The following is a 23,115-nucleotide window of genomic DNA, read 5'->3' on the forward strand; positions in this document are numbered from 1 at the left end:
AGACTCAGTGTGTTTGGAAGCTGGCCAGGGGCTGCCGTGTGCTGGAACTGCTCTAAACCGCCCTGCTCTGCCCTGCCTGGCCCTGCCCTGCCCTCTAGTCCGGCGGCCGAGGGGAGCTGGGCCCAAAAGGCATCCAGGGCCCCAATGGTACCAGCGGTGTTCAAGGCGTCCCAGGCCCACCTGGCCCCATCGGCTTCCAAGGAGTGCCAGGGCTCCCCGGGATCACTGGGAAGCCAGGAGTTCCGGTAAAAGTGCTTCTTTTGCCCTTTCTGGATGCTTGCTGTCATCTGGGCTTTCGCTGGGTTGAGATCACTTTTGTTCCTAAGTGATCAGTTATGTCTCAGCAAGCAAAAATGGGCCTTGCAGAGGTGGCCGGCTCATACCCAGGCTGCTAATGAATTTTGTTGGGTGAATTTCAGGGCGAGGAAGCCAGCGAGCAGCGCATTAGAGAGCTGTGTGGGGGTCTGGTGAGCGGTGAGTGTTGCGCTTGGAGCCTCCCTGGTCCCCAGGCCACCCACTGGCCTTCTCCATCCCGGCTGCTCCCCACATCCCTGCTGGACAGCCCCAGCGTCCCACGTAGGACCACCCACTCCTCGGCCCCCTGCGGCCAGTCCACGTGCCCACACCAGATGAGGCTCTCAAGCTTAGGTTTAGCACGTGCTGGGCACACAGTGGACATTCCAAATGCTTGCTGAGAGATACTGTAATTGAGCCTGTTTGGCTTTGCTGTTCCACTCCCTGAGATGATTCTCAGGATTGTAAGTAGCTTCCAGAGAATGAGAACCTCCTTCTGGTCATGTGATATGTTCTTTACTACCTGAGGAAATCTAAAAACACTACATACTTCAAAGCAGTTAAAATTATTTTCAGTCAAAACAACAAAAATCTCCTTCTGTAAGGCAGTATATTTTTATGCTTTACACAAAAATATTTATGCTGTTTCTTTTTGAAGTAAATATGTGTATCCTTGTTTTCCAAAAGAACAAATGGCACAGCTGGCGGCCCACCTGAGGAAGCCTCTTGCCCCGGGCTCTGCAGGCAGGCCTGGTCCAGCCGGGCCCCCCGGCCCCCCGGGCCCCCCTGGCGCTATTGGCCATCCTGGTGCACGAGGGCCCCCTGGGTACCGTGGCCCCCCCGGAGAGCTGGGAGACCCTGGGCCCAGAGGTGAGGAGGCTGGTGTCCTCTGGAGGGAATGGGAAGAAAAGCCAAGGGGAGTCAGGCTCCTCAGCAGACAGAACGTGAGAGTCCTGACTCTGACCAGACTCATGATCGTGCCAGGGGCCCCCACCCCACCCCTACCTGGCTCACCTAGCACTTTTATAAGAAATGCTATAAAGAAAAACCCGAGCTACTCGGAGAAGCAGCCTCGATGCAGGTGAGGTTCTGGACGGGAACTCCCGGGGGCCCTTTGTGCTCTCAGGGCTGAGCAGTCAGCTCCTAGTAAACTGGCAGATAGTAGAACATTTTCAAATAATACGATATTTTTCTCGAATATCATCAGAACAACATTTTGGGGAGGAGGCACTGGTAAAAAGAAATGCAAGGGATGAGTAAACAAATAGGAGCCCCACTTAATAGCTCAGTCCTTAAGGAAAACTGGCAGTATATGATCATTTCTTTTGTAAGAGGCAAAAATACGACATTCAAAAATCTTTCTATTTTAAGGACTATAAAGAACTAGGAAAACCTCAACCTAGAAGGGTAGGAAATCCCTGCCATTAGCTGTTGACTTACTGACTCCAAACTGCATCCCCAATCTCCACCTATGCCTTATGAGGCCACGTGATGTGGCCTGGCACCAGGAAGCAGGGGCCATACACCTGCACCTGGCCAGGGACCTCAGGGCCCCAACGTGAGGATTTCAGGCCTGCTCCAGGCAGGATGAGTCGCAGTTATCCACCAAAGAGTTTTTCTGCTCTTGAAAAATAACAAGAGAAAGCTTCTAAGGAAAACATAATTCTGTGATTGCCTTTCTTCATTTCTGAGATTAAATTTATAGTTTAGCAGGTCAAAATATTCCAAATCAGCAGTATCCTTTCACTTATTTTTAAGATATCAATTTCAACACTAGAGGGCAAACATGTCAAATTCATCTTCATTACATACACAGAATGCCTCAATTAAAGCTTGACATTTTCTAATTTCTTTACATTCTGGCCTGCCCCAGGCCCACTAAGCTACAATGTCACGTGAGGGACTGCTGTCTTCCAACAGAAGATAAGATTTTCTTCAAAGAGGGACCTGAGTTCCTCCAAACTAATATTCAGAATCAGCATTAATCACCTTGAAAGTTTCCCTCAGAAACTACTGCCTGACCACATTAACTAGACAGAGGCCCATGTGGGGCACACGCGGGTGACCTCATGCTGGGTGGCCAGAGGGTACCTCACCATTCACTGATCACCAGTCGTATGGGACCACCCACTGCTCAGCAGCCATGTGCAATAGTTTAATCTGGTCTTGTCACTTTAACATCAGGCAAAACAGACCACCTTCAGGTGTCACTAGGTCGACTGAAGTTTCAGTGGACCAGGACTGTAATTCTGGAGTGACTTGTATGCATCTAACATCATAGCTTCCGAACACACAAAGCAAGAGATGACAAATCTGCCCTCACTTTAACACATCTCTCAGTAATTAGGATCCGGCAGATGAAAACGAGATTGAGGGCTTGAAAAACACTATTAGAGGGACATTTTAAAACACCCTTCAGTAATTGCTGGGTCAAAAAACATTGAAAATAGGAAACAAAATAAACCCTCAACTAAAATCCCATCACAATGGGTGCCCTAAGCCAGCGGTGAGGAACAGGGCCAGATAAGTGCTGGCTGTGGAGCCACTGCCACCTGGGTGTGAACTGCCTGAGCTGTGCCAGGCTCCAGTCAGAGGCTTCTAAAAAGGATTCCTGGTGTCAAAAGTGGAATTGTGGCTTAACCTGGTCATGGATGCACTGAGCCTATGTTTTCACCTCGTGGCAGGAAACCAGGGTGACAGAGGGGACAAAGGAGCTGCCGGTGTGGGGCTGGACGGGCCCGATGGAGACCAGGGACTCCAAGGTTTGTGGCCACTATGGTTCGTAAGTTTTTATTTTCTTGGCGTCTTTTCCAGGATTGTTTAACTTCATATATATAGGAGAGTGTTTGGCTACTGATATGTCTCATTTCCTACAGGGGTAATATTTTTTCTCCTGGCAAAGCATTCTTAGAGGCAAGAACAGGAATTGTTTCAATAACCACTTTAATAGGTAAAAAGTTGAATCAATACACAGATTAGTTTAGTTTTTAAATTCTATTTAACTAAAGCTACTAGTACCCATTTCAGTTCAATTCTAACTGAATTTTCACTTAGTTTACCAACCCCATGCATACCCTGGTTATTTAAGGTTTTTAAATACCAACTATAAAAGCTTTTGTCAAGGAGACCTACAGGTTCCTGCCCCCCCCCCCCCCCCCACTTCCCTGGCACAGTGTGGACAGAGACCTCGGCCCCCCACCCCACCCCGTCCATAGTGTCCCTCTGCTGGCCCTGGTGGCCACACCCAAGCCCCTAGGCTCAGCCTTGGGGGCTCATCTCCCCAGGCCTGGCTTGCACTGCCATCTCTGGGATGAGTTTCCAGATACCTGCTCCATCCTTCCGCACACTCAACCACCTCTGAGTCCCCCGGCCACTACAGCCACTCCCACAGCCTCCCATCTGCCCAACCCCTGAAGCCATACAAAGTTGCCCAGGACCCCGGGTGCCTCGCCCTCTCCCCTCTCTCCAGGGCCTCTTCTCAGGAAGGAAGAGGAGCTGGCATGAGGATGAGGAGACCCTCACCATGCATCTACTTACCTCCCCACTCTGCTTCCAGGCCCACAAGGTGTGCCCGGCATCGGCAAGGACGGCCACGATGGTGCCCATGGCGAGCCCGGACTCCCTGGTGACTCCGGCCTGCCCGGTGCTCCAGGTGCCCAGGGGACTTCCGGGGTCTGTGACACCTCGGCCTGCCAGGGGGCCGTGCTGGGAGGCAGCGGGGAGAAATCGGGTCCTAGAAGTGCCTAAGATACAACTCAAGGAAATGAGAAGTGACGACTGTTTAAGCAAGGAGCCTGGAGAGCCCACCCTTCCACCACGGGGGGCCAGGAGAGCCCCTGACGCTTGGTCCTGGAGGGTGCTGGGTCAAGCTGTTTGCCTGAAGTCTCCCGTGTGGCTCCACACATTTGTAATGCCCATTTGCCTGTAATCGTGCACTTCAACACAGGCCCTCTGGATAAAACTGTAAACCCAGCATTCGAGAGGGAGACTGGGTGTGTGTATAAAAAAAGCATACAATTCCATGAGAGAAAATATTCAGCGACTTGTTTATATAATATTTGCGTCAAGACTATACTGTAATCCCAATAAAACAGAATAAATCTTCAGATTAATGATTGGCTAACAATGTAAACAAAAGTAATTGACTGTAGATACCCCTTCTATCCCAGGGTTGAGTCTGATTTGCCTTCTCCTTTCTGTGTACAAATTCACCGCTGTATCTGCCTGACAGTATTTATTGAGGGTGACTTGGCATTGCACTAAAGTCTACCAGTATCATCTATTTTAATAAATAAAGCCACTCATTTGAAAACCTCAGTTCCAAACACTACTGTTTATTATACATAAAGTAATGACTCTTAATATGAAAATGTGGGCATTTAAGCAATCTACTGTGACAATATTTCATTTATGGACAAAAGTAGCTTTAAAGGAAGTTTTTGGAAAATTTCTAGCAGAAAAGTTTAAAATAGTACTGCATTTTGCAAAACAGTACCATATGACTGGAAATAGTTACAAGGGGGAGTGACAGAACTGTAATTAAATAAAATTTCCAAACTACTTCTAGTTAACAATTTAACCTGTTCCAATTGCTAAGTGGGCATATTTTAAATGTAAATAAAATAAGTAAAAAGTTATGTACCTTTTAAGACTAAACAAATTACACAGGATGTTAATTTTTAAAGTTATCATGTTAAGGAAACATGATGGAATCAGACAGATAATTGAAAAGTTACTTACTAATTGTTGTCAAGATGTGTTCATCCCCCTGCTCTAAGAGGACGCTAATGGACACAGACTCTGCTCTAGACAGATACTTTTACAAAATGTGCTCTCAGAGTCCCTGCTGGAGCCCCTTCACTTGACTCATGTCAGCTGAGGGGCAGCCACCAGCCCGGGTCCCAGGCAGCAGACAGAGTCCACAGGTCTCAACAGAGGCGGTTTGCGTCACAGGAGCCAGTGTCCAGTTCACTCACTTGATCTCCATGGCTGGGCTACTCTGGAGGCTTTCCTGGGCAGGACATGCCACCAACGAGTCGGGTCTGGTCAGCTTTAGCCTTCGGCCAGTTTTACCACAGAATACACTCTCAAATTCCTAAAGTCAAAAAACAGTTGTTAACACACCGAATTCACAGACACGACAAGTCTAAGAAAGCTGCTCTCTGCAACGTGACAAAGTCTGAAATTATGAGCCGTGAAAACGCTCCCAAATCCAGGGTCTTGCCAGGTCACAAAACTATGGGCCACGTTGTGGAGGGGCACATGTGACAAACAGAGGTTCCAGTAGTCTCAACTGGCAAATACATTTTCATTTACCTTTTCCAGTAAATTCTCAAAATTGCCGTCAACATGGTAAAGCCTTCTTATATTAAAAATAAAAAAGAAGAAAGAAGTAAAGTCGCCATGTTCGTGTCTTAAAAAGGCCTCAAATGCCACAGCCAGGCCAGGCAGGCCACCCCTGAGCCAGACCAAGAAGTAAGATCCCCTAATATCCTGTGTCCCAACAAGGGCCAAGTGCACACGGAAAGCCCTGCCCAACCCGTGGTCTTGCCAAAAAGTCAGTATCAGTCTCATCACAGCTCCAGGCCACCAGCCTTTAGGGAACAGAAGATCAAGCCAAACACTACCATGGAGACGCAAATCCAGAACACAGAATGTGGGAAATCCTACAGGACAAGTAATTTAATTTCCTCAATAAGTAAATGCAGAAAAAAAGGGGGAGAACTTGTACAGAATAAGAGATAGGTAAGAGGAAAAATGGGTGGTTCAGTGGTAGAATGCTCACCTTCCATGCAGGAGACCTGGGTTTGATTACCAAACCATGTACCCCTCCCCCCATAAAAAGATATGTAAGAGTTTATCAACCAAATGCTAGTTTTGGATCCTGATTCAAATAAATCAACTGTAGAGACATTGTGAGCCAAATGGAAAAATCTGGACATAAAACAGATATTGAGGAAGAGTTCCATTTTTAAGACTAAGGAATGAGAATGATATTGAGGTTATGTTGTTAGGCAGCCCCTCCTCTTTTTAGAGGTGTGTTTAGGGGGTAAACAATGGGGTGCCTGGAACTGCTTTAAAACAAGGCCATGCAGGCGGAAAGCAGGGCAGGCCCAGTCAGTTATGGCTGAGGAACCCACCACACTATTTTCCACAGTAACTGCACCATCTGACAGTCCCACTTGCAGTGCACAGTGGTTCCAGTTTCTCCACATCCTGGTCAATACTTGTCACTGTCTGTTTTTGATGACAGCCATCCACATGGGCATGAAATGGTATAGTTTTGATTTGCGTTTCCCTAATAACTAGCGACGCTGAACATCTTTTTATGTGCTTTTGGTCATTTGTATATCCTCTTTGGAGAAATGTCTATTCAATTCCTTTGCCCATTTTTTAACTGGGTTGTCTTTTCATTGTTGGGCTGCAGAAGGTTTATATTTAATTCACATCCAGAAGAGGAAGTATAAGCACCTGCTGCCACTGATCTACTTTCTGAATGGTCCAGAATGGTTTGGACACAATCACACCAACCAAATCTTGATACGCAAAGCCCAAATATAAAATATTTGCCTATATTTGGTCTTTTAGAATTTACCTTTTAGGATAATTACATGCAAGCCAAAAACAAGGAAACAATCACTTCTCAGACATAAGAAAAACTTAGACTTTTTAAACAATTTTTACACGATGATGAGGCTAACTCCTTGGCATTCATCTCTATTTTGGATATTCTGTCAGGGTGGCAATAAGTTGTAGTTCTATCTAGATTCTTGCAGGGTTCCCTTGAAATCAAGGGATGTGACAATGTACAGGGAGCTGGGGGTGGCTGAGAGGGAGGCCACCAGACCTCTTAAGTTTTTCCCCATTAAGCCAAGCCAGAGATAAGAGAAATGTAGAGCTATTTATTAATTGCTGTCACACTCTCTTATTTTAGTTTCCTTGTTGCTAAAGCAAATGCCATGCAATGGGGCTAACTTAACAATGGGCCATGCTTTCTCCCAGAAGACTGGCCTTCTGGGGCTGACTGCAGCCATCCTTGGTCCGGGCTCCTGTCTCAGGGCACCGTACATGGCACCTCTCCCTTCTCTTTCAGGTTCCACTGACTTCCAAGTCTCTGGCTGCTCCCTCTGTGGCCTTTTTATACTCTGAATTTCCCCATAAGACTCCATTGATAGGATTAGGACCAATCCTGATTCAGCTGGGCCATACCTCAACTGAAGCAGCTTCTTCAAAGGGCCTACCTACAGTGGTGACACCCAGCGGAATGGGTTATGTTTTAGAGCATGCTTTTCTGTGGTACATAAAGCTCCAAATCATCACATGTCTCAATCAGTATCTATTCTCTACAAAACTGAGGTGAAATAACTGGGTTTCAAGGGATGTTTACAACCAAAACACCTTGAGATATGATCTGGCCAAAGCTGATATTCACATTAGATTTGTAAATATGAACATAATGCCACTAGTAAAAACGTATTTCTTAGTAGGAAAAAGAGAGCCGGTTCCAATAGTATGCAAAGAAAATATACCAGGAAGTTAGAGGAGGAAAGCAGGTTTAGTAATATATCAGGTAAGAGAAAAGTCATGGCAAAAGAGTTGAGAGAAACAAAGAGGGATACATCAAACTGAGAAAACAAACCAGGCAAGAAGACAAAACAGACAAATTTGTAGGTACCTAAACAAACGATGAACTATATAAAGTAAACGCCAAGGGCACTCCAAGGATATCTGGCAAATCTAATCCTAGTGGGAGAGACCTACACAGGTAAATCACAGTTAATCAGCTTAATCTCATTAATAAACATATATAAGTCTCCAAATGGAGACTGGACATTCTTCCAAATAAACATGAAACCATTTTTAATTAGCCACATAAGAGGTCACAATGGAAATCCCAACAAACTTTTACAAAATCATCTTTTTTTTATAAAGACCATCTTCATTGACCCAATGTGATAAAACAGAAAAATACAAAAAGCTGTTTTTAAAAAGGCAAAGAAACTCCTACATACCTGGAAATTTAAAAACTTACTTCCAGATCATTTCTGTTTTGAAAAGCAAACAAAATGAAAATTACAAGATATTTAAAACTGAGAAGACAATGAAAGCATTACATCCTAATCTGTGGGATGTTTTCAAAACAGGAGCATTAAGGCAAAAATCTAGTTTAAATGCATTGATTAGAAAATGAAAAAGATTTGAAATAAATGAAATAAACTTTCAACTCAAGATGCCAGAAGGATAAAAACTTTTTAAAAAAGAAGAAAATAACAGAAATAAAAGTGAAGTTTTTTTTGTTTGTTTCTTTTATCAAATAAGTTTGCTGTTTTATATGGGTGCAGTTTGTGGTGCCCTCAAACAATTACAACAGTAACATCAAAAATCACAACAGATATAATAAAGAAAACACTTGAAATATTGTAAGAATTACCAAAATATGACAAAGAGACATGAAGTGAGCACATGCTGTTGGAAAAATGATGCTGTTAGACATGCGCTAGTGAAGCTTGCCACAAACCTTCAATTTGTAAAAAACAAGTGTTAATCTGCAAAGCACATTAAAACAAGGTATGCCTGTAGATATATACACACACATGAAGGAGTGCAGATGGCAAGAATATATAGCAAATGTTAATTTTAACTCTCGGTGGTAATTGCAGAGTTCTTATTCCTTAACTTTTATCAGTAATTTCTTATTTTTCTACTATGCCACATATTACTGATATAATTAAAGACAACTGTAAAGGGGAATGGGGAGGAAGGGTACTTGTGGGACTAAAGAGTTTATGATCACCATATACCCTTAAGGAAGGGCAGAGGTGGGGAGTGTGGACAAGGCTTCTCGGTATGTATTGCTTCTCCAGGCACTTTCCAAAGCGTATTCCTTCAGTTTCACAGGATGTTAACAGATATTGCACAGAAAAAGGTTCATGTGCAAATTTTGAGAAACGCTAGGTTGACAGACGTCATTAGTGGAAAAGTTAGAATATTTGATATGTATCCCTAGGAGGAAAGGAGACAGGGCATATACTCATCTATCCATAGACCCCTTTGGTTTTAATTTCTATATAGAACTGGTAGTACTTCTAGTCGATATTATTTTGGGAAATGCCAATGAAGAAATAAGAAAAAGCATTGTTTACACCACATATTTCCACTGATGGTCTGAAACTTTCTGACCTATTTTCCTACAAGAATTAGATCAGCCTCACATAGTTTTGAGCTCTCAAGCTTTATAGTTTTAAATATAATTTGCACCTTGCTGTCAGGTCATTTAGGGCAATGTTTTTCAAACTGGATTTCCATCTATTAGTGGGATTAATGAGAAATCAACTTTGTGGTCATATTTTTTAAAAAACTGAAACAAGACTATAATATTGAAGAACAAATATTATGTAAAACTTTTGAGTCCATATATAATCATATAATATATATATATACATGCATTTGTGTATATATATATACAAAAGTTTTTAAATAATAAAGAACAAAAACAAAATATTATAGAAAACATCCCCACCCTCACCCCAGACCAATAGAGTTGATCAACAAAGCAAAAGCTGGTTCTTTGGAGAGACTATGGTATGGCAGGAAGGCTCCAGAATAAAGAACATGGCACAAAGCTGAGGAAAGGAGGGACCACAGTCACAGATGCAGAAGAGCAAAAACAGAAACCTGTTTTAATCCTGCTCCCTCCATAAACCCCACTAAAATAACCACCTGAGTAGCGCAGTATCAATTCACTGGGCCGAAGAGAAGACAAGCCCATTCTGGAAGCTACCGAGGGTGACAATGAGTGGTAGGTGACTCAGCACAGCCAAGTGCGCATCGTGAGAACCAGGGGGTGGCCAGACCAGCAGCGGGGTGGCCAGGCCAGCAACAGGATCCCCCCAAGGCCCTGGCTCAGGGTGGACCCCAGAAGACCCTGCAGGAGAGACAGGCCTAGGCAAGAGCTGTTGCAGATTCCCTGCCCCACTCCAAGCCAATCCTACACCCAGCTGCCAGAGGGGGGCTCACACCTAGACTTGGGGCTCCTGTGCATTAGGCAGCTGGAGAGGCACCACCTCAACTTGTGAGACTCTCCTGCTTTCTCCCTGCTTAGAAGTCGGGAGACGAGGAGGTAAGCCAGTGAGGGAGGGAGACTGAGGAGGTGCAGCCTAGGAGTAGGTGGCAATCACAATGGAGTGTGTCCCCTGCTACTCAAGGTGGAAGGTGGTCAGCCTGGACCATCCCTGTGGCCTGCTGAGAGTGGACTGAGGTAAGGTAGAGAAAGGAAAGGAGACAAGGGGACAGACGATTCGGGTTTTGCAGCAAAGGAGAACAAAGAAATGGGTGGCTGCTGGCAAGGGCAATGGGATAAAGGGACGCGAGAAAGCAGCATGCTAGTTGACACAGCAGTGCTCAAGTCGGTGACAGGGCTGGCTCAACACAGCATGAGGACAAGAGGCAGGGTGGGACGGGTGATCGCCCAATGGGTGAGGGTACAGGAGGTACAGATGGGCTGTGGCTGCTCTCCAGCTTGAAGAGCCTTTCTGAGGTTCCCAGCCACGAACCTAAAGGGTCAGTGCCTGACAACCAGATGCAATGGGTGAGCCTAGACTGGAGTGTGACTGGGAAAAAAGAGCCCTGCAGGATATTCTTGGGATTATAGGCAAAATCTGAAGAGTAACTATGAATTGGATAGAAAAATTATATCGATGTTAAACTTCCTGATTTTGAGAACTGCATTCTGCTTATGTATGATAATGTCCTTATTCTTGAGAACACTCTGCAGTACTTAGGCATAAAGGGGCAGGATGTCTGTAATTTACTCTCAAATGGTTCCAAAAAATTAGAGACCGAGACCAACAGAGCAAAGGGGGACAAAATGTTGCAGTTTTTCCATAAGTTTGAAATTACATATATATTTTTTAATTGCCAGGACATTCAACAGATTTTTGGCCAATCTCTTCAAAATATTAGTATCAGAAAAAAAATAGCTGGGAGGGACTGTGAGGTGGGATTAAAGCATGTGTCTCACCCAAGTTAAAGAGACTTAAGCAACGCAACCAAAGGTAATGCATAATCCATACTTGGATCCAGGTTTTGTGAAAAAACAGCCATAACACTCATTTTAAAACATTTGGGGAAATCTGAATAGGGACTGGATAGTAGAGGAGCTTTGTGAGGCACGACAATTGTGATGGAGTTACACGGGAGAATGCCTGCTTTTCGGAAATGCTTACAGAAATACTTAAGTGGCAAAGGTCCATATCTCTAATTTTTTTCAAAAACTGTACAGCAGATATATGTGTTGGTGAAGTAAATGTGGTAAATGTTGAAATTTCGTGACTGGTGTACAAGTATCCACTTATTTACTGGGCTCCCACGTGTCCCTGGCCACTGCGGGCTCTGGGCCACTTTCTAACACTTGGGGTTACCCAGGCACTGAAAATTGAGCACCTGAAGCAGAAGACCTGATTCCACACCTGCCATCATCTGCTTCTCCCCATCTTCCCATTTCAATCAACAGCACCAGCACCATTCACCAGAAGCTCGAGCCACCCCCCCACCTCCCACCAAAGCCCACATCTGGTACCACCAGCAAATGCATCCCAAAGCTGCCAGCTGCGTGCCCAACCCCCACCTGAGCTGCTGTGGCTGCCTTCGAAGTAGTCCTCTGGTGTTCACACCTGCCGCCTGCCCTGCCTCAGCTTCCTACAGTCCCTTTCCACCATGTAGCTTGTGGATCTCCTTGTTTAAAGCCTTCTGGCCCCCCCTCCACCCTTTGGATGCCACCTGCTCTAGTTTGCTAGCTGCTGGAATGCAATATATATCAGAAATGGAACAGCTTTTAAAAGGGGGAATTTATTAAGTTGCTAGTTTACAGTTCTAAGGCCGTGAAAATATCCAAATTAAAGGAAGTTTTTAATATCCAAATTAAGGCACCAACAAGACGTTACTTTCACTCAAGGAAGGCCGATGAAGTTCAGGGTTTCTCTCTCAACTGGAAAGGCACAAGGTGAACATAGCACTGTCTGCTAGCTTTCACTCCAGGCTTCTTGTTTCACGGTGCTCCCCTGGGGGCGCTCTTCTTCATCTCCAAGGGTCTCTGGCTGTGTGGGTTCTTGTGGTTCTCATGGCTCTCTTGTGCTCTCTCCAAAATGTTTCCTCTCTTAAAGAATTCCAGTAAACTACTTAAGACCCACATGGAATGGGCAGCTACATCTCCTTGGAGATAATCTAATCAAGTTTCCACCATACAGTACTGAATAGAATTTAAAAGAAACGGCTGACTCCACATGATGGATCAGGATTTAAAACATGGCTTTTCTAGGGTATACAAATCCTTTCAAACTGGCACACCATCCAAGGCCCATCACACTCTCCCATTGCACCTCATGTCACCTTCCCCCTTGGCACCAGATCCCAGCAAAGCTGGCGTCACTGTTGCACCCCAAAAGTGATGGTGCACCCTGACCCAAAGGCCTGCTAGAACGCCTCCTCAGCACAGCGCTGGCCAGCTGCTGCCTATGTGGGTCTCAGCTCAGATGCCCCTCCCCCAGCACCACCTAAAGAAGTCCCCTCTGTGTCCCCACCTCATCACAGGACATCCCGCTCTTTTCCATCTATCCACCTGTTGCCTGCCTGCAGGCAGGGACTCTCTTATTCAGAATACTCCCAGTGTCTCCAACAGTGCCTGCCTAGACTAGAAAAGATCTGTTGAATAATATGGGAGCTAAAATAATTCAGGAAAACCCCTTAGAAACCCTCGTGCATTTCATCTAAAGAACAAAATGATTACGCAAGTAAGGCAGCAATGATTACAAAGGAAATAGCCAAACATGCATGTGTTCGGATTCTGTCTCAGTCCCTGAAACAAACTGCTAATTGACTTCACTTCAGTCTGTGTCTTGAGGAGTCTAATAATCTGATCAGAAACAATCTGCAAGTTCAACATAATTAAATTTCAGAAATAACCAAGAAGCATAATATATATGTAAATATTTTTATTCTATTTCATCTTTGAGCCTCCAGAGGTAACAAAAGCTTTTTTATTTTAAAAACTATAAATGTCTTAGTCATTTTTTAATAAATTACATTAACTGCAATTAACATATATACAATCATCAAAGCATTTCTTAAAACATAAAAACTTCATTTTATTAAAACAAACCAATATTTACCTCTAATAAATAATATTAAGGAGTAACTGTGTTATAACCATAAATGGTACATGTAGCATAAAATAAGTACCAGTTTAAAATGCAATTAAATGTATAATGAAAATAAGGCAAGCACTGAGTAATGTAATGTACAAAATGCTAATGCCAGGGTGAACAGTGGCAAGGGAGATGGTCACGGTGAGCTCGAGGGTAAGGCCCAGGCAGAGGTGGCCAGGACTGCTTCAGGCCAGAGGCCGTGCTCCTAAAACAAGGTCCCACCTTTACTCTACCCACCTCAGCTCACCCCCCTCTCTCAGACCCCTGCTGGAGTTAAGAGCTGTGAGTGGCACTCAGCAGCCAGGACAAAGGGGCCATCCTGTGTGAAAATCCACCAGAATCTAAACTGCCCAGCCTGACCACAGCATCCAGAGTACCTGGAGCCAGGCAGCACACAGGGGGCCAGCCCCGGAAAGACCACTGTTCCTTCAAATGAACACACTAATTTAAAGCAAGTATCCAGCTCAGTGAGGAAGCAGGTTCTCTAACGTGACTCCTGGAGGGGCAGAGGCAGCAGTGCCCAAGCATCTGAAGGAGCCTCAAGCGCCCAGGGCTCTTCAGCTCCCGGCAGCCCCGGCCCCTACCCGGCCCCTTCTGCCTCCTTAGCGCATTTCAGCCCCACATCAAACTAAGTGATGCTGACCTGCCTTGTTTGGCTATTCTTGCTCCTATTCCTTTCACAAATTCACATTTTCTGAAGATGAGAACCAGAGCCTGCGTGCCTCTGAAAACCCTCACGCCCTGATGCAACTGCTGCACATGGTGAGGGCTCAATTTGCTATCCATCAACTGACAGCTCAGCGTCATTTTATATACCACAGTCCAGTAAGCAATTCTGGCTGCGATTCTTCAATAAATGACAAGTCACATTATTAATGAGTAGTATGCATTCATTCAAAGTATTTGATATTAGAGTTCAGGAAACAAAGGGTAGTTGCAGATGTCTTAGGGAAATAGTGATGAAGAACACTGATAAAATCCTGAAAATCTGCTCAGCCTAATTAAATACTAACCTTTTTAAGAGAATCTCCATGTCTCTCCTGAATGTATTTCAGGAATGCTGTCGTCCACTGGAGAGTTGTGGCCTTATCCGTCTCAGCATTGCAGAACGGGACTAAAAGATTCAACTCATCACAGCAAATACGGATTCTGCGCCTACAGTCAAAATCCAAAGTAATCACAGAGAGAAACTGCAGCAAAACCAACAGAAGAAACTGCAGCAAAACAGGTAGAAGAATACGTTCCATTTTATACTCCAGAGGACTGATGTTTCCAAAGCCTGGCATTAAGTGCTCTGGTCTAACCCTAAAGTGGAGCCCATCAGCCCTGGCCGTACTCCTCTCCTAGGCCTTTCTGATGCCCTGGGTGCCTGAGTGGCCAAAGGCTGGGAAGAGCTGCGGGCCACCGCAGGCCCCGAGGCCGGGCCCTACTAAAGGGACCCCCCCCCTACTTGTTTCTCATGGAGCAGGAGTAAGGACCAAATTTAAGTCTTTACGTCAAGTATGGGTCCACCAAGCCCCTGATACTGGAAGCAAAATTCTGTGCATGTCACTTTTCTGAGCATACTGTTATTGCATTCGACAGCCTATAGGCACCTGCCCCTCTGGGTCAAGCCCTAGACTGGAAACCAAGCTCAGTCTCAGGGTGCAGCTTCTCCAAGGGGCCTGATTCAAAGCACATCAAAGACACCAGTCCATCAAAATCCTGAAACCCCATCTTCTTAGAGACAATTAAGATCATAACTTGAGCTTTATTATTAGACACTTTAAATTTTACATATTATACTTAATAACATGCAAAGTCCTAAGTAAGCAGACTGAGCAAGTTTATATACCATGGCCCTCGCTCTTCACGACTGTACACTATGAATTTTAGATTTGCTAAGGCAAAAACACTGACAGCGAGCACTCCCAAGACGCCTTCTAACTTGCAGCACTGAGCTCACTGCTTTTTGTATATCATCTCATTTAGTTCAAATCCTGAGCCTGGGAGGCAACCACCCCCCCTCGCGTGGCACAGGGGAGGAACCAGGCTCAGGGAGGTCAAGAATTTGCCTAAGAGGTTGCTAAGGTGGGAAATGGCAGAGTTAGAGTTCAAACACTTACTATCACAAACAATATAGAGCCTTTCACATGGTAGGTATTCAGTAAACGTTTATTAAATGAGTTTCAGAGGAGGAAAAATGCCCTTTATAACTCACAGTTGAGTACAAGAAATTCCTTCAGTTAAGAGTATGTATTTGTTCACATACATAAGATAGCTGTCTTCTTTAACACATCCATTTAAAAATAAAAACTGCCTTAGCACAACATTGGAGCTTAAATGTTGACTGTCCAGCTCAGTATATATCCTGAGCTTAAAACAGAAAACTGACACACAGTAAGCATTCCAAAACGACTATATTAATTAATTATATATTAATTAAACATTAAGGAAACATAATAAAACCAATTGTGATAGAGAAAGGTTAATCACCTTTTGATCCTACATGGGATACCAGTACAAATAAAATCCACAGATAAAACAAATCAAATAACAGTTTTAATCTTGCCCCAACATCCTTAAAAGAGCCAAGTAAATTTGGCAAAAGCAAGCTACCTGGTGGGTAGAAAAGAGCCAATCTCCCTGGACTGTCTGCCATACTCGGGAGGGCCCAAGAATGAGGTGCAAACTCAGCTTTCGGAGTATTCATACCAACTGCTAAGAGGGGCTCATTGTGCCCACGCTGTCCGTGTGAAAATGTGGCTTAGGCTACACACCTCTCTTCCAGGGAGTCTGGAATTTAGCTGACACCAGACAGGGTTCCTAATCATTAGTTCCCAATCAAAACCCTGGTCTCGAGTCTCTCACGAGTTGCTCTGGTTGGCACATTTATCACGTGTCATCACAGCAAACGCGTGGCTGGAGGAGTTAGGTGACTCCCCTGAGAGAGGACGTCCTTCTTAGAAGGTGCACCTAGTCGCCCCAGGCTTTCACCCCTGTGCCTTTTTCTTTAGCTCATTTTGCTGCAATAAATCATAGCTGTCTGTATCACAATCTGCTGAGTCCTGTGAGTCCTCCAAGCCAGTTACTGAGCATAGGGTGCTTCTCCGGGTCCCCAAGCCCCTAGAAAAACTAAGTTAATATTAACTCTTGCCTCCTCTTTCTCACTGTGAGCACAGAAATTGCTAACAATTGTTTTATCTGTAATGAACTTGTATTTAACTGTTCATGAACTGACCTGACTAAATCAATGACACTTATTACCTTCTATCTCTCTCCATGCGGTTATGCCTCTCCCTGCGCTGAGACCTTCCTCCCTGTGGCCCGCTCTGGGTCTGCTCCCCCAGGTTCGACTGCGAGGGCTCCGCTGACTGCCATGCAGCCTGGGCAGCTGTGGAGCCCTCGCCCACATTCTGAATTTCTCCAAGGGCTCTTCGTTCTACACTTGTGTCCAACTGACGTATTCTACTCCGATTCCTCTTATTCATTGCTTGTTTACATAGCGCTTCTTCTTTGCAAAAGAAGAAAAAAGCGGTATTTTAATTTTTTATCCTTCTTAACTTATCCCCATTAATGTTGAATATATTTTTTGGCATTTTCAATCCGAGATACAAAGATTACTGGGTGAGTAACACAGAGAACAGAACTAGTAAGAGCTGTTCTACTTAGTTAGCCAGAAGGGCTGTGTGCAGACAGCACAAGGCTCCAAGCCCAGCACGTGTGATGGGTTGAGACTTGACTGTATAAGTACATTTAAACCCTCCCCACATAATCAATACAATCTTGCCAAAATTCCCCCATTTATATTTTTCTTGATCAACAGGTGTCCTGGTATCTGTGAATATAGAAACCACACTGTTCAACTGTTATGATGACCAGAAAAGAAACAAAACCCAGAAATATTTCCTCCAAAAGATTTTCTGTATAATTATTCTAATATGACACCTGATATTCTAACTGAAATGCCCCAAAAAGGGATTAAACCAAAGTGGCTTAAGACTAAATAAGCTGATGCTCTTTCTTGTATGTTGTTATGTTTAAAAAAAATTTTTAATTAAAAAAAAGATTAAATAAGCCCTCATGCCACCAAGAAAGTAATGGTATCGCAGCTTTTATTCATGCTGCAAAAATACATCAAATTTCCATCAAAGAACCACATGTATGTGTCGTCACGTGCACTTCAACACTCCAGGCAAAGCCAAATTATCTAAGGAAAGGACTCAAAACAAATTTCAAAATGGTAATAACCTTTCAAGGGGGGCACAGAAGGGAAATCAAAACACTACTAATGTTTTATTCCTTAAACTGAGTATCGAACAGGGCCTCTTTTAATATTCTTCACACTTTATAAATGTTAATATACACTTGTGCATAAAATGCCATAATAACAAGGAAGAAAGATCGACAGGGGAGATGACCCAGCACTTGGTGCTGAATGAGCTCTTGCAGAGTGAGGGAAGCAGTGCTATTTTGTTGGATAACTTAAAAGACAAACTTTGTTTCTGGGGAGGAACAGAGAGTCAACTTTCAAGGTCAGCAGAGTTTGCGTTCAGCAATTTCTTTATTTCTAAAATTTTCTGAATCACTTTATGGCCTCTTGCTCCCAACTCAATCCTCTGCCCTGCTGCATACTGTCTATGATTGATTATTCACCTCTCCTAAAGCTTTTAGTAGACTTCAGATTCCTGCCTCACTCATGAAATATAAAAAGGGGGAATAAAACAAAAACAAAAAACTATTAAGGGCTCTGTTAACTCATATATCCCAGAAAGTTTATCTAAGTCTACCATGCTTCTGCTTACTGAGTTTATGATTAAGAAAAAGCAGCCCCGATTCAACATGGCCCCACTAACACCCAGGAGAATATACCAAGTGAGATGACGGGGGGGAAGTAGATAGAAGAAGGATCAGTGAGCTATAAACACACCCAAAGAAAACTGCTCACGTTTCCAAGCTGCCTCCTTCCCCCGCCCCCTCCCCATAGGCCTGTAAGACAGCAAATATAGTGTTCCATCAAGAGAAGAAAAACCTTCTGGGTTATATCTTACCTCCTACTTTAATCCAAACCTGCTCTGGTAGGGCTTTGTTTCTACTACCTAAAGTCTGTTTGGTGGATTCAATTTCTTGCTGATAACAGAAAGAAAATGCTCTAGGTAATCCAATCTCCTGGTGCTTGGAGGCTTCAAGAACAGAAGATGAGTTACTAGAACTCTGGAAAACATGAAGCAACATCAATTCTATCAGTGCGTGGCATAATCTCCTCCATGGTATACAAATAAAATTCACTTCTGCAGAACCACCAGCAAAGCTATTACTAGGCAAGTTAAGGACCGTGGGTGCCCCACAACTGTAAAGGAATCCACAAACACGTAGGTACTCTCACATTTAAAGTCATTAAGCTCAATGGAGGAAATAAAATTCTGAGGACCTAACTAAAATGACAGTCACCCTGTAGTTCAAACAGAAGAGGGAGCTTCTCAAGGCTTTTTCCCTACCTGTGTATGTGAAAGATTAGAATTTCCACTGGTAGAGCAAGCATTTGTAGTAAATAGTGGATAGGTAAACTGCAAAGCAGTCGTCGCAGCAGCAGTTTTATTTTTCACTAATGTTGTACATTTGTTTTGTTGCTGGTGAAGAGGAACATTCATTAATTCAGATGGATGGCGGATAAGGGTCACCAAACTGCCGAGGAAAAGAAAACCCGGAGGCACATAAGGGACACGTGGCAGGCAGTTACCAGAAGCACCTCACTCCCTAGCTATCCTCGCCAATGGCCATCTCTCTAGAAGGGCGCTCCACCTCGCCACGGTTTGCAGAGCAATTCCCATCCGCGCCCGCTGACATGTCCGTCCATCCCTCCCTCCGGAACGGAAGGGGCTGCGCGCCCCCTGGGACACCGCCCTGTCCTCACACATCTGATATCGCGCTTCTTTTCACCATCCTTCAAGATCGCTTGAGGATGGAGGAAATGGGGCAACTACAGGGCGGGCGCTCCCCCTTGCTTGGCCCCTGGGAGCGCACAACCTAAACGAGGCACCCGGGGCGTCGCGCGCGCAGACCCGAAGGGCTCAACCTCCTGCGGCGCCCAGGTGCCCGCACAGAGCAAAAGCCGCTCGGGCTCGGGCCCTACTAGGGGTCCTGCGCCGCGGGCCACGCTCCCCCGCCCCGCAGGGCCCCGCCACGCACTTGTTGAGCGCCACGCCCGCCTCGGGGGTTTCGGGGCCGCGCGGCAGCTCGGCGGGCATGCTGTTGAAGCGGTCCTCCAGGCGGACGCGCACAGCCGACTTGGCCCGGGCCTCGGGCGCGCCGTCGCCCACAGCGTTCTCCTTGTTAGTGCCTTCGGCCGCCTTGGGCCGGGCCGCGCCCGCCGCCGCCTCCGCGCCTCCGCCTACTGGCGTCTTCTCCGCAGCGCCGGCTACCGCCACGGGCAGGTTGGCCTCGCTCAGCAACATCATGCGCAACTCCTGGAAGTCGATGTGGCCCAGGCACGGGTTGGAGCCCGCGAAGCCGCCGTCCGCGGCCAGCGCTGGCGGGCACAACACCGGGTAGACGGGCGGCCCCCCGGCCGCCGCCAGCCCCGCCGCGCCCGATCCGCCGGGGGCCGGTGCCGCGCCGCCCGCCGCCGCGAAGAAGGCCGAGTTGAGGCGCGTCTCAAGTTCGCCGTCGGCTGCCTGCGCCTCCATGTGCGAGTAAAGGATGTGCTGCAGCTGTGTGTACTCGATCTCTGTCATCTCCACCAGGTTCAGGTCGGTGGTGGTGAAGCTCAGACCCGGCTCGCCCAGCGCCGAGTCCCCGCCGCCCGCACCGCCCTCGGGCCCCGAGCCCTCTGCGCCGGGCCCCGCCGCCGCCGCCGCCGCCGCCTGAGCCCCAGCCGCCTGGGCCACCTGGGCCGCCGACGGCTCCCGGGAGGCCGAGCCCGACATGACGGCGGCGCGGCCGGGCCCGGAGCGGCAGCGGCGGCGGCGGCGGCGGCGGCGGCGGCAGCGGTCTCCGCGGGGGCCCTGTCAGGCGCGCGCCCCGCGCCGAAACGGCGGCTGGGGGACGGCGGGCGCGCTCCCGCCGGGTCAGGGGCGCGCGGGGCGGCGGGCCGGGGGCGGCGGGCGGGCCGGGGCGGGGGCGGCGGCGGGGACTCGGCAAGGACGCAGTGGGAGGCTGGAGGCTAGAGCCCCGGCCGCTGAGTAGGACGCCGCGCCGGCCACCGCGGGCGCGCCGTTGGGGGTGGGAAACCGCTGAGCGCCGCGTAACGCGCCTGCGCCGTCCCGCCCCCCGCGCGCTCGGCCCCGCCCTTCCAACGGTAGCCCCTCCCCCTTCCGGCCCCGCCCCACAGGCCCCACCTCCATGGGGAGAGGGCAGGTTCTCCAGGGGCTGCTATAGGGTCTCCCAAAGGTGAACGGGGTGCACCCCCGTGCTCCTGCTTCCCTCGCCGCTGGTTCACCCAGGCCCTGCATATGCGGACCTGTCCCAGCCCATATCTGTGAGGAAGGTTCAAATGAAACAACCGCATCCTAAAAATTCTGGTCCCCCTATTCCCCAGGTGACACGGGCAGTTTACCCAAAGTATACAATTCATTGGGGATCGGATCTTAACAGAATTGCACAACCGTCAGCACAATTAGTTTTAGAACATTTTGCACCCCCAAAAGGAACCCTAATTCCCTCCCTCCCAGCAACCACTAGTCTACTCTATGGCCCTGTGGGTTTGTCTCTTCTGTACCTTTCCTGTACATGGAATCATAGGACACATGGTCTTTCAAAGAATTATTTTGGCAGGCACAAAATGATTTCTAGAGAACAACTACTAAATAACCAGAAACAGTACAGAACAGCTTCTGGGGCCACGTCAGTGACCAGACACACAACATATCCCAGTCTGAACCAGCTGGACGGGCTGTGACCACCCCCCAGAACCGTGAGTTCCCAAAGCTGCAGCGGCCAGCGCCCTTCCCCCACAGGTTGCTTCCCAGAAGGGAAAAGAAAGGACTTTACCAGCAGCAGGGACTGGGCACAATCAAGCCAATTGTGGAATTAATTAACAAATTCTAACTACTAAAAATAGGCCCCCAGCTTAGGTGAACCTGATCAAAGTGGAGATTGCTCATTTTTGCCCCGGTGCCAAGGGGGCAGGACTGACAGAAAAAGGGGGGGAAAAAAAAGAAGGAAACAGAGGTTTTTGTGGCTGTGTATTACAAAGGCTTGACTGCCTCTGGATACAGCGGCAGGACTTTTCAGGCTGCAGCTGCCCCAGGCAGAGGCAGAAGTGAGCTCTTTTGGGGGCTTATCTGGAGACTATGCCTTCCCCAGGGGAGGGGTGAAGCCCTACCCAGGTAGAATCCCTCCATCAAGGAATTCAGACACCAGGGCTTGGTAATTTGAAGCCATTAAAACCAGCCTACAAGCTCTCCTCTGTCTCCACCACACCCCCAGCAGGGAGAGTCTGCCAAAGTTAAAGGTACCGCATCATCTTATGCTGGTGGGACCTGCAGTCAGACAAGCGTCACATACTGGGCAAGATAAGAAAAACAGAGTCCAGAGACTTCACAGGAAAGTATTTCAACCTGCTGGGTCTCACCCTCATGGAAAACCGATGCTGGTGACTCCTTCCTCCTGATAGGAGGCCAGTTTGGTCTGGGAAAATCTGGCTGGGGTCTATAATATCTAAGTAGACCCTCCTAAGTGTGTGTGTGTGTGGGGGGGGAGGGCATCACACAAGCAGGGCAAGAAACAGGAATACAAGAACTGAAAAATTCTGCTCTATTAAACAAAACTTAAGATAAATGTCCAGACAAAGCTGAACAGAATGTCAAAGAACAGATAGATAACAAATTCATCCAGCAAGAAAACCCTAGATAAAAGAAGTGAAAGCAATCTCCAGAATAAACGAATTAAGGTAATTAAATGCCTAGACACCAGCAAAAAATAACAAATCACACTAGGAAAATGAAGATATGGCCCAGTAAAAGGTACAAAACAACAATTCAAATGAGATACAGGAGCTGAAACAATTAATTCAGAATGTACGAATAGACATGGAAAATCTCATCAAAAACCAAATCAATGAATTGAGGGAGGATATAAAGAAGGCAAGGAAAGAACAAAAAGAAGAAACTGAAAGTCTGAAAAAACAAATCACAGAACTTATGGAAATGAAAGACACAGTAGAAGAGATGAAAAAAACAATGGAAACCTATAATGGTAGATTTCAAGAGGCAGAACATAGGATTTCTGAACTGGAGGACAGAACATCTGAAATCTGACAAGAAACAGAAACTATAGGGAAAAAAATGGAAAAATATGAGCAGGGACTCAGGGAATTGAAAGACAATATGAAGCGCATGAATATACGTATTGTGGGTGTCCCAGAAGGAGAAGAGAAGGGAAAAGGAGGAGAAAAACTAATGGAGGAAATTATCACTGAAAATTTCCCAACTTTTATGAAAGACTTAAAATTACAGATCCAAGAAGTGCAGCGTACCCCAAAGAGAATAGATCCAAATAGGCATACTCCAAGACATTTAATAATCAGAATGTCAGAGGTCAAAGAGAAAGAGAGGATCTTGAAAGCAGCAAGAGAAAAGCAATCCGTCACATACAAGGGAAGCCCAATAAGACTATGTGCAGATCTCTCAGCAGAAACCAT

At 46.4% G+C, this 23,115-nt stretch overlaps 2 protein-coding genes and 1 long non-coding RNA gene across 4 annotated transcripts in view; 1 reads left to right on the top strand and 2 right to left on the bottom strand.

Moving 5' to 3' along the window:
* LOC143647382 (uncharacterized) overlaps positions 1–2,376 on the bottom strand; it is a 4,777-nt gene extending 2,401 nt beyond the window's left edge. The window contains exon 1 of one of the 2 annotated variants that reach the window (XR_013158020.1): positions 181–1,299. This is a non-coding gene — a long non-coding RNA (uncharacterized LOC143647382). The other variant, XR_013158019.1, reaches the window with a different exon arrangement.
* Positions 1–4,604, top strand: part of COL9A3 (collagen type IX alpha 3 chain) — a 17,737-nt gene extending 13,133 nt beyond the window's left edge. Inside the window, exons 28-32 of the mRNA XM_077117305.1 lie at positions 99–245; positions 420–474; positions 982–1,164; positions 2,979–3,056; positions 3,851–4,604. Coding sequence (XP_076973420.1) covers positions 99–245; positions 420–474; positions 982–1,164; positions 2,979–3,056; positions 3,851–4,041 — 654 coding nt within the window. The 3' untranslated portion in view covers positions 4,042–4,604. The remainder of the gene's footprint in view (positions 1–98; positions 246–419; positions 475–981; positions 1,165–2,978; positions 3,057–3,850) is intronic.
* On the bottom strand, positions 4,065–20,310 carry TCFL5 (transcription factor like 5). The gene is made up of 6 exons (XM_077117318.1): positions 19,665–20,310; positions 18,974–19,160; positions 18,527–18,689; positions 16,743–16,989; positions 14,510–14,651; positions 4,065–5,389 (listed from the first exon to the last, which is right to left on the bottom strand). The coding sequence occupies exons 1-6, from the start codon at positions 20,207–20,209 to the stop codon at positions 5,267–5,269; spliced, it is 1,407 nt and encodes a 468-aa protein (XP_076973433.1). The 5' UTR covers positions 20,210–20,310; the 3' UTR covers positions 4,065–5,266.
* Positions 20,311–23,115: the final 2,805 nt, after the last annotated feature.

The sequence above is a fragment of the Tamandua tetradactyla genome, chromosome 1 (assembly GCF_023851605.1).
Source record: "Tamandua tetradactyla isolate mTamTet1 chromosome 1, mTamTet1.pri, whole genome shotgun sequence".
In the NCBI taxonomy this organism is placed as follows: domain Eukaryota; kingdom Metazoa; phylum Chordata; class Mammalia; order Pilosa; family Myrmecophagidae; genus Tamandua; species Tamandua tetradactyla.